Raw genomic sequence first — 16342 nt, forward strand, 5'->3', positions numbered from 1 at the left:
TGCTTCCAGGCCCGACTTCTGCTCTGCCCTCTCCTGTGTGCTGCCTCTCGAGTTGCTATTTATAAATTAGCTACATGACACAGTTTCAGTGTGGGCAGCTGTCATTTTAACTAATATCATCCCGTAAATCCACCCTAGCAGGCTCGTTCTCTATCGTGATTGGAGAACAGACTTTTTTCGGGCAGCTTTCAAATGCAGCGTTTGTTTGAGCAAGCGCCCATCCCTTCACTAGGTGGAGGAGCACTCCCCCGAACCTCAGCCCCCACCACCCCGCTGCCTCAGTTAGCCTTCTCCAAAGGAAAATGACAGTTCTCGGATCTCAGCCTCAGGCAACATCCTCCCTAGGCAGGGTTTTGTTATAGTTGCTCAGTGGGCACTGGCTGTGATTTCACTTATGGAGGGATGGAGGTTTTTTATGGCATTCAGTATCATGTGTCCACACCACCAAGGACAATTAACAACCATCCCATGGAATTACTTAGGAAGGTGTCATGCAGTGCCTGTGCAACTGCACTGGGGCGAGGGCGTTGGTTTGTTCCCTCCTCCCGCATCCTCTCAGAAATAACGAAGGGCATAAACTACTCAGCGAGGCCAGGCAGAGGAGGAAATAACACCAGTAAATCACTAATGGAAATGCAAAACCAAACACCGCCTCATGCAAAATGAGATGATGGATGGCTTGAGAAGCGTGGGAGTCACTGCCGGTGGCCGGCTCCTTTTTGGCAGCTGTACCCAACCCCATCCCACCACCCCGTCCACCAGCACCCGTCCCTCTCCCTCCAAAGGGCAGCCCAAACAGCAGCCGTTTTCTGGTCTGGGGTTTGCAGCAGCAGACGTGCCCCGCAGCTGCCACCTGGCCAGGCAGCGTGCTCGGTGGTACACAATGCAACCCAACCGGCCCAGACGAACGTTAAACATGTTGGTTTTCCTGCACAGAGTTATCCTGTGGTGCTCTGCAATCAATTACTGTTATACCACCATCATTAATAATTTTCTTAATGAAAATGATTCTGTTGATCTCCGTTGTATTTTAATTATCAGAGTTAAGCATAATTACACTGCAGCTCTGAGCTGGCATGTAGACTCCTTTAGGGCGCAATTTTGTTTTAACACACTGATAATGTAATTTTACATTGTGTCAGTTGTTTAGTTATTATCCAGTCGTACAATTCCGCTGTATTCCTGATAACAGATAATAACCTTAGCACCTCCTATATCCTGAAGTCATTTAAAAAGCAATATTGGAATTTCACAACTAGCTAACTTAATCGCCTTATGATTTTATAATTCCCACAGCTAAATATTTGTACAGACACCCTGTTTTAACAATGCCACTAAACATACGGTATCCATACATTTCATATAAATGGCTTAAATAATATCTAGAAAAATGTCTGCTAGATGAGCATGGTTTTCAGTCTGTGCAACTGTATTTTTTCACACCATTTCTATTCTATTTGGGCATAATTCATTTTTAAGAATCCTTTACAGTCCCACTGGAAGATGCGCAGTTAATACCCCAGCCCCCTCCGAGGTTGTGGGGGCACTCCTACCTCCGGTCTTAAGAGATTTACCAGGTCTGGTGCACGTCAGCTACAAATGCTCCTCAAGTACACTACGTTGTGATGATCATACAATTCATGCATTAATACTCACTGCCAAGGTATCTTGCCTGAATTACTGAAACTCTGTAGCTGTTTTTTGGAAAGAACGTATTTGTAATTCTAGATAAGCTACAATTCCTAAAATCTGTCTCTAAAATTTCAGTCACTGTTTCTAAGACATCTCTTAAAATAATTGAATAGACTAGTTTTGAAACATGAGAGAAGTTTGACAAAAATATATAAAAAAAAAGAAGTATGTATTTCAAATATAATTACAGTTGTAAAAGTTTCCTTTCAAGAAAATAAAATGGGATAAAGGCAGACACCATGAGTAGCCAGCTTGTATCAGGGCTTGCAGAAAGGGAAACTAATGAACTGTTTTTCCCTTTTCTAATTCATCCTAGTATTAGGGAAATGTAGTTATGAAAAATACAGACAGAAATAAGTATCCTACACTAAACAGAATTAATTTCAAATACTGAATAGTTATTTCATAGCTATGTACTCTGAATGTACTCTGATGTATGATTTTAAATAACCTATTTCTTAACCTAAAAATTTATATAGAATGTGAATTGTGATCCCACTGCAATAACTTAGCAATATAATGCTATAGATGTACATTGTATTTATAGACTACATACATTCGCACACACTTTTTGTGTTTACTTGCCTAGAGAAAAAAATTATGGAGAGTTGTTGAAGCAAATAGGGAGTCAGCTGGCCAGCTCAGATTTGCTTTCAATAGGAACTACATGCCAGACTCCCCTCCCTGTGATTATTCCATGTGCCATACGTGGATGACTACAGTGCCCACAGTCTCCAGTGAACTGGAAGTCAGGCTGACACTCCTATGCTCTCCTGAAAGATCTGGGGAAAAATCTGCTCTCAAAGGTATCACTGTAAAAACCTAAAAGGAAATACGGCATGTGCTTCTGATTCAGCAAATGATGGACTAGTAGCATATACTCCTAGCCAATTCTTAAACTTACTTTCCTCTTACTTTCCACTCATCTCATCTTGGGTATAGTCAGGAAAACAGCTCCCAGGTGACCAAATCGGCTACATGTACAATACCACACATTTGTTCAGCTAATTGCTTTCAGAAATAACAATGTATTGCTAAGCAAAGTAACAAAATTATACACATGCAACTACAACATAACATCGAATTACAACTACATGCCAGCTGACACCGTTTCATTAGAAATAATGGCACTATAGGAGACAGAAAGCTAACACAAATCAAGGCAATGTAATCTGGAATGATGAGATACAAATTGAAGGAAGAAACATTATTCTATTTATTTATTTTACCATCTTCTATTTGACATTGTTTTGTGATGCAAGCCAATTAATCTTTCTAGTACAAAAATCCCAGCAGAGCTCAGAGCTCAAGGCAAGAGTAGGTGCTTGATGAACAACAGAGCAGCAAATTCAAAGCGCAAAGAGATGAACGGAATGCAGTGAAGGCAAAGCATATCTACAACTTATTTCCCACATTAGTTTAGTGGAGTAGCAGGGTTTTAACACGTATTTATAAATTAGGGCCCAAATTTATCTCCGACTTTAGTTATAATACGCATCTGTGGTAAGGATAACAGAATTCATGTTTAGCACTGTATGACTGTCTCACAATATTCTGTTAACCAAGTACTAAAATAGCCAGTATCGTCAGTGAAACAAAATCCAGCATGATTCAGTGAAAAGACTAACGTTTTGGGCTACTCAGATTGTACCGAACTGAAGAAAGTTTTTAGTATTTGAAAAAAATGATCGTATTTCAATTGATTCAATCAGACAGATAGCACTGAAACTGTCTAATGAATTAGTTGGTGTTTGTAAAGTACTTTGAAGATGAAAAGTCTTACTGGTATATATGTGCTAAGTATTATTATAATTACAGAAAGAATGTAATACTTGATAAGACGTCATCCTATGGGAATTTGCAGAAGCTATATTTTCGAGTGAAAGTAATTTCCCATTACATTAAAAAGTTCTTGCAGAAAAGTTTGCCTGTGAGTATTCAATACTATGAATAGCAGACTGCAGCTCTGAATTTACGGGAAAACCTTCACTACGTTACCCAGAGCACATCACTGTTCCTTCCACTTGGGCAGCAATCAGCAAGCTCCAAAGGAAGGGCAGCTCAACCCTTTTTAGATCTGAGCCCAGCTCTCTAGTACTGCAGGTGTTTCAGGTTGCAGAATGAATGTGTCGGCATTCTGTAATTATTATAGAAAGAATTTATAAGACCCTGGTGTGCAACTCATTTTTAACATGCAAATTCCCTGTTTTCAGCGTTTCAACTTTCAAAGGCTTGTGGCAGTTTAAAAGCAATCCTCTTATAAGTGTATAAATTGCAATGATTATAGGAACAAGTTGTAATTGTTTCTAGTAAGTTTTTAGGAGTCTTTGATGTTATGATTAGTGTTTTGTATGTTAATATATTGATATGGGTGCTTATTTGCCTGGATGCTTGTATGCTGAAATGGTCACTAGGTTGCCTCAGCAAACACATCTTTGATCTCAGTAGGTCTGTTTGGTTAGAAATAAAACCTAAAAGAAATTAAACAAGCACAGTGCATGTTCTGAAGTATTCACAAAGTGCTGAGACTGGCGATTGAAATACACGGAAGGAAAGTCATAGTTTTGCAACCTGATCTTCAGGGGGAATGCCAAAAACAGCTACACTAAATAAGTTTTTCTTATTCCATGTATTCAGGTGGTGGTTTTTTTGGGTTTTGTTTTTGGGCTTTTTTTGTTTATTTGTTTGGTTTTTTTAGCATACTGTAATGATACCATAACCACATTTACAAAGCTTTCACAGTGACTGACTGAACGAACAGCTTGTCCCTATGGACTGAACCAACAGCTCTTTGAGTTGGTTCAAGAGGCAAGGCAAAAGCCTTTGAATCTTGAACCAGAGTAGCTGTTAGATGTGGTAGGTTAGACAAAACATGTTTGGGGGGCCTCATAAGAACCCATACTGACTTAGGCAAATATGACAATTCACATAAGACAGAAATGATACACATTGCCACTAGCCAATACATTCCAGTGAAGCATCATCACATCATGCCACTACACAGAGACTGGAATGTCAGAGGTGACAACCCTGAAATTCAGTTCCAGTTATCTTCTGTTACCATGCTGACAAGGAGTCTTATCATAGTCCAATCAAGTTTGCATTCTTCTTACAAAAACAGATTTCAGGTAGTATACAATGTAACGTAACATGGAGAAATGCTACCCAGCATGCCCAATAAAATGTCAGAAAGAATTCACCTATTCAAAGTGTACAGATTTTGCTGATGTGTGCCAAGAGGCACTAACTCTCAGAGAGAAATAGATGGTATGTGTTATGTCAGCTACATCCTTCTGTGTTTATAAAGCATTTAGTACACTACAGACACCACGTTTTTATATCATTAAAAGGAAAAAATAAAAACCAAAACAAAACCCAAACATAGTAGGAAAATAGGAATGAAAACTATTTGACTTTAAGGGGAGACAAACTACATCATTTTCCTATTATGCAACAGGTATTTTTAATTTCAGTACCTTACACAAGAAAGTAGAGAAAAAAAATCAGCTTGTGTTTACCTTTGCTGTACACAATGCAGTTGTTTTTGTTGTCTTCTACTCCTTGCCAAGTCACATCCAGCAACCACTTGGGGCCAGCAGTCAGTACCATAGGGACTGAAGCCTTTGTCTTCTGTAGGAAGGATGATAACAAACAGATGCCGTTTGCTTGCCTTGATTAAGAACTTGAATAATAATAGTAATAATCATTTTATTTGCAAACAACAAAATCTCCAAACCCATAAGCCAAGGTCTTATTCCCCTGCCTCGGGATTTTTTTTTTTTTTTTAAGGAGATGCAAGCAGTAAGCTTTAGTTCTTTCATTGATTGAATGGTGAAACTATTATCAAGGATTTTTCTGAATGATATTGGATCAGATCTCCAAGATTAAGCAGATCTCTGGTGGCTGAGAATTATAAAGGGAATGCAGATGACTTTCACAGCAAAGAGCCAAGTGTTCAGAAGTGAACTTTAGACACATTGTACTTCATTATCAATGGGATCTCACTATTTCCTGAAACAGACAGGAAAGAATTTAAAGAATCAGTATCCATTTCAAAGATCTGTCCTGGGTAACATTTGTATTATCATAGGAAATTGTTGTGAATGGATAATGGATTTTTTTTTTCCCTTTTGCTAAATGTTGATGTGTGATTTTACTATGTCTGAAATAATAATAATGCTAATGATTCACTGCACTTTGTCTCAGAAAAGACTATAAAAGAAGTTGTATTAATAAATTCAAAGGCACAACAGCAAAGCATGACATCCATTGCACCTGAAAGGGATGCAGGCAAGGAGATACACATTTAAGAAAACCATCTCTTGTATATATTTCAGGTGCTATATTTAGAGAATTTGGTATTTGAGGAGATAATATAGAGGCTTCAGATTTATTAACACTTAACTCCTTTTACTAATGAAATGGCAAAACCCCTGTGATTTTGTCAGTGTGTGGCACTGGGATGCCACTTTGACTTCTGTCCTGCACAGTTCTTTTTCTCTATATCAAGCATGAAACCACAAGAGAGAGTAAAAAGTTCAACAGTCACCATGTAACTATTTTTTTCCAGGAATATAATTCTCACCAAGTTGTTACAACCTTTTCTAAGAAGATTTAGTTATTTTTATATTTCACCTATGATTCTCTAGTTGGCTCCAGCTACATTCTATTGTAATATTCTGTATGGTTAAGAGAGTTAAAAAAAAATAAGATGTGGAAAATCATATATTTACACGGACATTCTATATCCATTGGCCACATTTATTATCTGTTACTGTTCTCGAAATGTAGTGAAGTATATTAAGAATTAACAAAGAACACATTACATTCCCCAAATATACACAATAACATTTAGTGAAAATAAGACACTAAAAATATTTTAGTTCTATAAGATTAAATGCATAATCTTACATAAGATATATTTGACATAATTTTTATATAACAATATTTTAATGATAGAATGTGTTCAGTGTCACAGTTCTTCACATTGCTTTTTTATGTTTATTCTCTAATACTGTTTTATCAAATATAGTCTTCCTTGCTTAATTTGCATTTTATATTTTGCATTTTTCATATAAATCTTTATGCATAAGTCACACTTCTTCTATATGTACTCCATGACATTATTCATCTTCCAGAAGTGTTGGAAAAAAAACAGATAAAATTGAGGAATGAGATTAGCAAAAAGGAATGCATCAGCTAGCAACAATATACCTACCTAGTGTAAAAATACTGCAACCAGAGACATGCTGTGTCTTAATTCCTAATAATACTTTTTCTATGGGAAGCTGAAAAAAGTGTGTTTGCTTATATAAAGTATTACAAGAGTCAACCCAACTGCATGCATTTGAAATCTGAATTTAAATTCTGATTTCTAATTGGCTAGTAAACAAAACATTATTTTGTAAAAATTTGTTTATGTTCATATATAAATTACCAAGAGGCTTGGTATTATCAACTATGAAATCAGTGCAAAGTATTTACACATGGACTGCACAGAAAATGATGCAAATGAGGCATGAACTGAAAAAGATATTAAAGAGATCAGATGAAAGGTAATCAAATTATCATTTCTACCTTCTATTATAGAAAAGTGTGGACTTTACTGTCGTTTCCACCAAACCAGAGCTAAGGCTATTATGGAAACAAGGAAGAGTGGCTATTCTTCACACAGCTGACAATCATACCCATATTAAATACAAGCTTTAGCAACCATAACTGCATAGCCATGATGAACAGGAGGTCCAGGACATGTTCCTTCCACATGCTGCATTTCTCCAACTGCCATTTCAGTCAAGACTTTATACGTTTTTTGTGTTTTTATGTCCTCTTAATCTCTGGTAATCCCAAATACAATCAAAAGGCAGTGCCATATTAATCAGGTAGTGGACACTTCCAAATTCACTATAAATGTTTAAGACACTCAACTGAGTCTTACTTTTAAGTTGGAGGACAAGCTAAAAAACAAAACAAAACAAAATTATTTCTTTTAAGTGTGGAAGGGATCATCTATTTAATTTTCAAAAGGTCTTATTACCATTTTTGGTTTTCTTCCTCCCAAACATCCAACATTTCACTGTGCCCCATCTGTAAGGGTACTAATTGCCGTAAGGTGGTATTAAGAAGCCTCAAATACCATCAGGATCTTTATGTGCTGGGCAATAGCTTATTATCTACATAGACAGGACAAATTATATGTCCTGGGAAAGGATTATACTTAACCACATACTGCTGAGGAAGACATGTGATGCAGAGATACTGTTTGACTTTCTCATGGAGATTAATTTCTCCTTGATTAAGTGGTAGGCTTAGTCCCAGGCCACCGCCCCTGTAGCTTCTAGACAACAGGAGCCCATGTAGGTGCCTTATCCCTTCTGAGGTGAAGCAGCAGCAGCAGGTAGACTGAGCACCAGCAGTCAGGACGTGAGTCTGCTTTGCCATCCCCAGTTTTACAGGGCTTTTTTTTGAGCTTTAAAAACTACATGATCACTATGTTAGCTTCCAGGTCGGTTTGGCAATAAAACTTGTAATCAGTTCAGCAGCTGTGAGTGGTCTCTAGGCACTAGAGATAGGCTGGAGGAGGAACTGGGTTTCGTCTCACAGCTCTGCTAGGCCAGAAAAGCTGGTGGACTCCTCAAAAGAATTTCCCATTCTCCCATAGCTCTGCAGAGATATGTAAATAAACTTCTTTTAATATGAAAGCAAAACTTCACAAGGCCCTGGCTGCTTGTAAAGCTTGGCAGCTCCACTAAGGGAGACAGGCAATGGCTTCTCTTTGAAGTACCTCACAGGCACATTGTGTGAGCTGTAAGATGAGTCAGGACCACCGCAACAGTTCTTGGGGTCTGGCATCCTGTGAGGTTTACATGTTCATAGGAGGTGTTCACCACTGACAATGGCTTGCTCTTGTTGTGCCTTATTACATAGTAAGAATTGAAGCAAGCCTGCTGATTCAGGAAAGGCCATTTCCCTAAAATGGTTAAAATGAAAAGACCCCAGTCCAAGATAACAAGAAGCTATGGTTAAATCAGTCATGCCTTTATCACCTCAAGATTAGACTACTGCAATGCACTATACCTGAGGCTACATTTTAAATCCATTTGAAAGCTGAAGCTGGTGCAGAATGCGGCAACCTGCTTGTAAAGCAGGATATCGTGCTTTGAGCGCATTACACCAGTGCTTTTTAATCTTCACTAAGTGTCTGTGGGATTTAAGGCACTGGTTACAACCTGTGAAGCCTGGAACCTGTCTGTTTGAGATACCTAATTGAGACCTGCCAGGTCCTTTGCCCCAACCGTACAACCACAACTGAGATCCACCGAGGAACATGAAAAAGGGCTTTCTTGGCTTGACATAGAAGAAATTCTTGGAAGGGCAATATGTTCTTCATGACAGCTCTTTAACTTTGGGATACCATCCCAAGAAGTGAAGTATGTTCATACTCTGACTCCCAGAGTACTATGAAAATCATTCCGTAATTCCTAAGATGCATTTGACATCCTGTAACATTTAGTCAGTCACTCCCAAAATAATGGTGGTGCTGGGAGGTGTTAGCCACTTTATACTGCGTGGCTTTTTACACTGCTATCAGGAATATCTCTAGCTTAAGAGAGGTACCTTTCTACAAAAAAAAACTTTCTTGCCACAGGAGCAACAATATTACAGTTGCTTCAAAAACCAAACAAAATTTTATTTCTCCCTCCAAAAGAACTGCTACAAATTACTCAGAAGCTTACAAAACATTCTGCCTACTGCCTAAGTATAATCATAGGGATCTGCTAACATGAGTGTCCATAAGATGGGGCCATACAAAAGTAACCTCACATTCTGGAAACGAGGGCACATCATAGAACCAAAGTATTGTTCACTACACTAGATAAGTGTGTATTCTACTCTTGAGTAAGTTTTACCTGAAAATGCAATATTTGCTAATGTCTTCATGCCACAACTAGACAAATTTGACAAGGATAAACAGGGTCAAAACTGTGATCTCTCAGGGAACAATTAGAATCAGCTAATGAGGATAAAAGAGGTCAGGCAGGCATCCACTTTTCACTAACCTTTGAAGCAACTGGACAAACAAGGGAGGTAACCCTCAATAAATGTTTATATTCAGTCAAGAGGTTAATGGAGATAAAAATAGCCATCACAGCAGGCCGAAAATAGTTTTGCACTCTTGCTAAAAGGAATCAGTGCTGACAAGTAAAGTGAGATGGGCTCTTGCCTGCAAAGATTTCTAACATATGATGTGTGTGGCCTGGCAGAAACTTGAGGAAACCCCCACACTGAAGAGAAATACAGTATGAGCAAGTTGTTTGAAATCTATGAAATTCTGATGTCAAATGCCTCATTATTGCTAGCTGTTTCCTAAGGAGCCGTGCCAGAGCAAGAAATAGGTACTGAACTGATGTTCAGCAAGTCACTGTGACATGACCATCCTGGCCCAGGCACCATGTTCCAGTGTTCAACATTATCTAAGGAGATATACCGTTCATTGAAAAATCACTACATTTCTCTCTTTAACTTTTTTTATTTCTTTATTCAGTACAGGGCTCTAAAATGACAAAATTGCTTCCTTAAAGTACTCTCAACAAAACAGAGGAAAGTTACTGGAGACTTAAGATACACAAGGGCTTTGCTTCCAATTGTATTTTGGTTCCCACAAACAGATTTTCTTACTAAATCTTCCAAAGAGCCTGAGTTCCCATGAAAGATACAGGAGATTACCAAAATGTCTTCACGCCCTTGGAGAAAGTTCTCATGCCCCACTGTGCGGTGTTACTTTATATAGCCAATTAAAAACAGGACTGTATTGGGAGAAAAGCTGTAAATATACCTCAGGTGCCTTCAGATATGAGTCTGGGACAGTAAAACACCAGTTAATACACCAACAGAGGTTTCTACTTTGAAATTCAATTTAAATTCAATTTCAGCATCACAGGGTTGACGTACTTGCTGACATTCTGAAACTGCAGAACATCTGCTCTCGAGAGGATAAGCTCACCTTTGGTGGTCACCACACTCAATACAGCAAAACTTTATAAGCTCATCAAATTAGTTCAATTGGGAAGGTCTCCTAAGGGCTCATTCTGGACTGGGCAATAACAGAGATTTGCATAAGTCTCAAACTACCCCTAATTAATATTTGTTTTAAGATGTTTTTGACTAAGAAGGAGAGTCATAACTCTATCACCCCATGCTTACATTGACTGTCTCAACGTATTTATCATATAACTGATTACAAATTCATCAGTCCCTAAGACAGGCCCACCCAAACAGGGCAGACACAGACCCCCATCTTGTCAAATTGTGTGCAATCAGCTGGACCGTCTTTCAGTTTTGTGGCTTCCCTGAAAACTCTTATCTTTTTCAAAGGATTCAGTCTTGCAAAAATATTTATGTCAAGGGCTTCTCTGGAAACCCTGCCAGTCAAAGGCTATGGCAGCACTTCACAGTACCACAGCTTTCTTTGTAAGACATGCGCAGGCAACTCTTCTCCACTCACACGAGGCTGGAGGTGTCAAGGTTTTTGGTGCTGTGGTTCCATGCTGATGACAAACACCACCAAATAAAACAAAGACATGGCAGTCTCCAGCCTATAAACACCTATTCTGGAACTGTACAATTGCACCAGGATTTCAGTTTTCACAGCCCCCGCTATGTCATTCGGTGAGATCTTGAAGCTTAAACTAAACACAAGAGAACTTTTGCAATCCTTAGTCCTTGTAGTTGGAAACCAATATATTTTGAAAAACTGATACAAATGTAATAGATGCAGTTAATTTCACCTAAATCTGCAGACAGCCTGGGATAACTGTTAGTTACTCCTTTACAACTTTATGGAACCCAGTGTTTGAGAGGAGTGTTCAAGTACCATCCATCAGATGCCTGTCTTATGGCGAGATGAAGAGAGTACAAGAACCTGTTTACCTGCACAGATGTAACTGGTGTGCCTGCACGCTAACTGGCAGAAAGAAGATAGACAAATTGCTGCTTGCGATGGCCCATGAAACTAGTGATGGAGGAAAGATGGAGGGGCCTTCCCAGTATCTTGGACAAGGTGGGAGGAAAAAGTCCTCATGTCTCTTTGGCCCAGGGCTCTAGATTCTCATTATGTAGCGCTAGTGGTTAACATGGCAGTACGGACTGGCTGGCTGCGAAACACCTTGCGTCATTCCTAGTTTACATGCATTACATCTAGCTATTTATTTTGGGATTCCACTTACATGAAGAGAGTCTCTTCGGGGGTGGGTTATTTTTTTTTCAGGTGATGGTAGAAGAAAAAGAATTGTTAACATTTCAAGAGGCCAAACCAAAGCCTTTAAATGTTTCAAGAATAATAATAAAAAAAGGGTTGGGGAGGTGGGGGTGGGGCTGCCAGAAAACAAAAAAAGAAAAAAGAAAAAAATGCACACACAGATGGAATCCCAAAAGACAGCTGGGATTCCCTGCAACTGAGAAACCCTGCTGTTTACCCCAAGAGATCATCACTTGTCAAGTGACAAAACTGAACATACATTTCACCATATATCCACAAACCTAAAGCAGACCAAAGAAAATATTCAAACAAAAAAAAATACACCCAAGGTCTGTTAATATTTTCCAACACTTGTCATGACTCCAATATGATTAAAAATTTTTTATGAGTAACAAATATGCCTCCTGATGAATGTCCCTAATGCAAATTAAATGTATGTTAAACATTGAGGTAATTTCATGTTAGCTAGCTAGAATGCATTTTTTTCAAATCTATAAAATAAACATAAATCAAATCTCACTGTAATTTAGGTACAAAATTATGGCTGTCAAAGGCAACTTTAGCTTGTTTTATTTAATCCAGGGTACACTTGGAACCCATCTTCAAAATCTTCCCCAGAACCACGAAGGTTTTAAATAATTGATCTAGATACCAGAGCGCTTAGTCCTAGCTGAGGTTCCTGGTGATTCCTACTGGCTGCTCGCCATGTGGTCCTGGAGGAGGTGACCACCAACTAGTAGGAACAGGAATGGAAAAGCTGTAAACTGGACCTCTGAATACTCAATGAGCTTCCCCTGCCCACAGCACCCTACGCTGACGGGCTTTCTACTCCCATTCTTCCTCCTATAAAGTATTCTCACCTGGCTTCACTCCACAGCTGCTCCTCCTTTGCCCTGTCCCCTCATCTTTCTCTTCCATTTTGTATACACCTAACTAACGATGTCTGGATAACTCCTCCCCTTCCCAAAGAGCATGGGATGGACAGCAGCTGCCACTCTCTTCACTTAACATTCACATTACATTTCTCCTATTACTCTCTATCCTGTTATTTTATTTCTTTCATTCTTTGGGATAGCAGTGTATGTATATACATACCCACACAGAGACACACGCTGTGTTTACACAATGACCAGCACACCAAGAAACTGCATTCTTACTTGGTGCTGTGATTAGTGTAAATATGATTACGATATTCTGAAACCTGACAACGCTAAGTGAATCATCCCTGTTGTGGTGAGCTGATACCTGCAGGTACCATGCCCAGCATCATTGTGCCTTAGCGCTCCGGTATTTGCCATGGGTGTTGAACCTTTCCGCTTTACTGTAAAGTTGAATAGTTTGGATAATACTATTTCAGAGATGACATGCACCTGTACTGATGAAATCACACTGTATATAACTTATCTTTAGACAAGATATAACGCAGTGCTGCTTGCACACTTTCACACTGAATTACCAGTTCATTTTTCCTACCGGGTTAACCTCCCTGTTGAACATTATTGTCTACTCTGAGAATTAAGTCTGTCTTTCTACTAGTGAGACCACGTTGGTATTTACCAGCAAGTCTTTTCCAAATGCAGTTGCTTGAATGTAATGCCTTCCACTTTTGCTAAATGGTTTTAATGTTAAATATGAATACTCTGCTCAGTAGAGCTTAGCTGCAATTCAGTTTATGCTGGATGAGTTGAGGGACTAAACTCTGGGATAAACCATCAATCCCTGTTAATCATCTGCCATTTCCTTTCTTTGCATGAAGATCATTTGGGCCATCGGTAGTTAATGTGACAACAGATATTCCAAATGATCATGGGGACAATTACAGAGGTTTTTCTAGAAGACTTGACAGCATTCATATGGTGTATGGGTTAATTCTGCCTGGTCCCACTGTCCAGCTATTTACACTGAAAGAATGATTGCTGTTATCTACAGCTTAGTTATGGTGTGGTACTGAATAAGTTCTGTTTTGCAGTAATTTTGGGGCTTTTTTCTCCGTTGTACTTCTTTTAATCCTGGAATGAATGGCTTAAACAATCATTTCCAGAAGTCCAAATTTCATGTATTTTATGTACTTAAATTTATCTAAAGAATCAATTAAAAACACAAAATAAAAAGGCACATGCATAAAGCCTTCTATAAACATTCCAATACACAGAACTATAGATTAGCTAGTAGTTACAGATTCTGCTCATAGTATTTTATTATTATTACTTCACCTGGAATTGCAAACACAGGTTGTGTGTATTTCTTTAGAAAAGTGAATATTTTTGTCATGAAGGGTGGGTAACAAAAAGTCATGTTTTAGAAGCAGTAAAAGTACTTTTTATCTTCTTTTTTTTCCCCAGAACCAAAAAGGTAGAAAATAAAAAGTTCTTTGTATATGCTTGTCCAATATTTTAGCTGTATATTCCAGTGCAGCTCTTTTAAGATTGTATTTCCAATTAATATTGTGAGGCCTTTTTGAAATACATAATTAATACAAAGGTATTATAGTCAATGGTGTAGGTATTACAATGTAATTCTCCTGATGATGCATGACATAATACTTGAACTTCAGTGGTGCACATGCTGAATGCACTCAAAATATTATATATAAATTCCTACCTAACTCATTTGAAATAGAATCCCGTAACAGAAAAAAAAATCTGTGCTTACCTTCCCAATTTTTTAACATCTATAGGCATGTTTTAGGCGTTGCCTTTACCAACAAGAAACACAGTACCTAAAAGTAACAGTATAAATCCAATAAACAATCCTCTGCCCAAGTTTTATATTTGTTAAGACAGCATAATCATTTAAGGTAGAAGTTTAACACATGCTTTAACAACCAGAAGTCTACATGTATGACTTTGATTAATTATTTATAGCTCAGTTAAAACACCCCAGTTTATCTCCTTTTAAGATTATCCTTGACATATTTAGAAATCCTAATGCAGATTTTATGGCCCACACCTATCCCTGATGGTGCTAATGGACTAGACATAATGAATCATTCTAATTTGGATGAAAGGACCACACAACATTGTGGCAGTCCTTTAGAGAATTAAGGCTCAATTCTGATCTTCCAGACTTATGAATGCGTTTTTGGGATTAGGCCACATATCTGTACATCTGTTGAGTCTCAAGGGGTGTATACTCAGCTAAGTATTCTGACCTTCCAATGTACTGTATCAAATGTGTGGCCTTGGGATATGAAAGGATTTGATTACAACTGTATTTTAACACTGATTTAATATATAATTATGGGGTAAAACCTAATTCCTCCTTACATCTTCATGTAGAAAATTCCATCACTATTAAGCAGACGCCAGGATAATTTTCACCCAGTGAGTATGATAGTAAATGGAAGAAACTGAAACATCAACCCAGGATAATGTAAAATCAAGGACAATCTTCTTAGGGATGGCTTTAAAATCAGCTTCTTGTGTCCGTAAAAAACAAGTTTAAATTATTTCCTGTGAGTGTGCTGCTAGTTGGTACACTGTTGCATTATGCATGATTCTTGACTGCTTATGTAAAAAAAACCTGGAACAAGCTTTCATTAGTGATTTTCAATGTTACTCTATGCTTTCCTGTCTACAAGTAATGAAGAATTAACTTTACATATGTATATGTATAATATTGATGGAAATGCTTGTAAATAATTGGATTTTTTGGTTATTCTCTGTTCACTTATCAGTATAATTTCTATTTTCTAGTCTATCTTCTCAAATATTATACTTGAAAAAACCCACAAAATATTAAAATAGATTAGATAACGAAGGTAGTTCAGCATAAATTAACATATGACTATGCAGTAATGTAGGGTTTTTAATCTTTCTTCCATGCCATCAAATTTTGTACACATTTTTAAATAAGTAACAATAGTATTAAGTAACTGATTAATATGAGGATTTCAGAGAAAATACATTTCAAAATTCTGCGCTTTTTCATCAATATGATCTTTCACAGCTCAGAATCATGGATTAATGGTGCTTTCATTTTCTCTATCATTTCAGAAGGCTTGGACCAAGAAGATGAACTGAGCAGAGCAGCACCTTTACCTCACAAACAGTTACTTTCTTCCTTCCACTGAAAGATATGTTAGGCATAACCAGGTCATTTTTTCCCATTTTTGCCTTAAAAGCCTGAGGATTTTTTTTTTCTGGTCTCACATAAAAATGAAAATGAAGCTCCCTAAAATGCCCAATGGCAGATTAAAAGGGTCCTCATTTTTGTAGCTTGTATGACATAGTTGTGTAACACATTTAAATTGCTTCAGTGTACTGATTATATGCAGCATGACGAAAAACTGCAACTACGCAAGTTTCCATGAAAAAAAGAAGTTTTCAAAGAATGGGTGAAGGTCCTTCACTGGGACTGGAGATAAAGATGGAGAGTCCAGCAGCGGGACTG

General features: G+C 37.9%; 1 protein-coding gene across 3 annotated transcripts in view; it reads right to left on the bottom strand.

Annotated features, from left to right (window-relative positions):
• The window catches only part of ZFPM2 (zinc finger protein, FOG family member 2), a 321981-nt gene that overhangs the window by 109950 nt on the left and 195689 nt on the right, over positions 1 to 16342 (bottom strand). For all 3 annotated transcript variants that reach the window (XM_027777613.2, XM_027777614.2, XM_027777612.2), the window contains one exon: positions 5211 to 5322. In XM_027777613.2, coding sequence (XP_027633414.1) covers positions 5211 to 5322 — 112 coding nt within the window. The remainder of the gene's footprint in view (positions 1 to 5210; positions 5323 to 16342) is intronic.

Source organism: Falco peregrinus, chromosome 3 (assembly GCF_023634155.1).
Source record: "Falco peregrinus isolate bFalPer1 chromosome 3, bFalPer1.pri, whole genome shotgun sequence".
Taxonomy (NCBI): domain Eukaryota; kingdom Metazoa; phylum Chordata; class Aves; order Falconiformes; family Falconidae; genus Falco; species Falco peregrinus.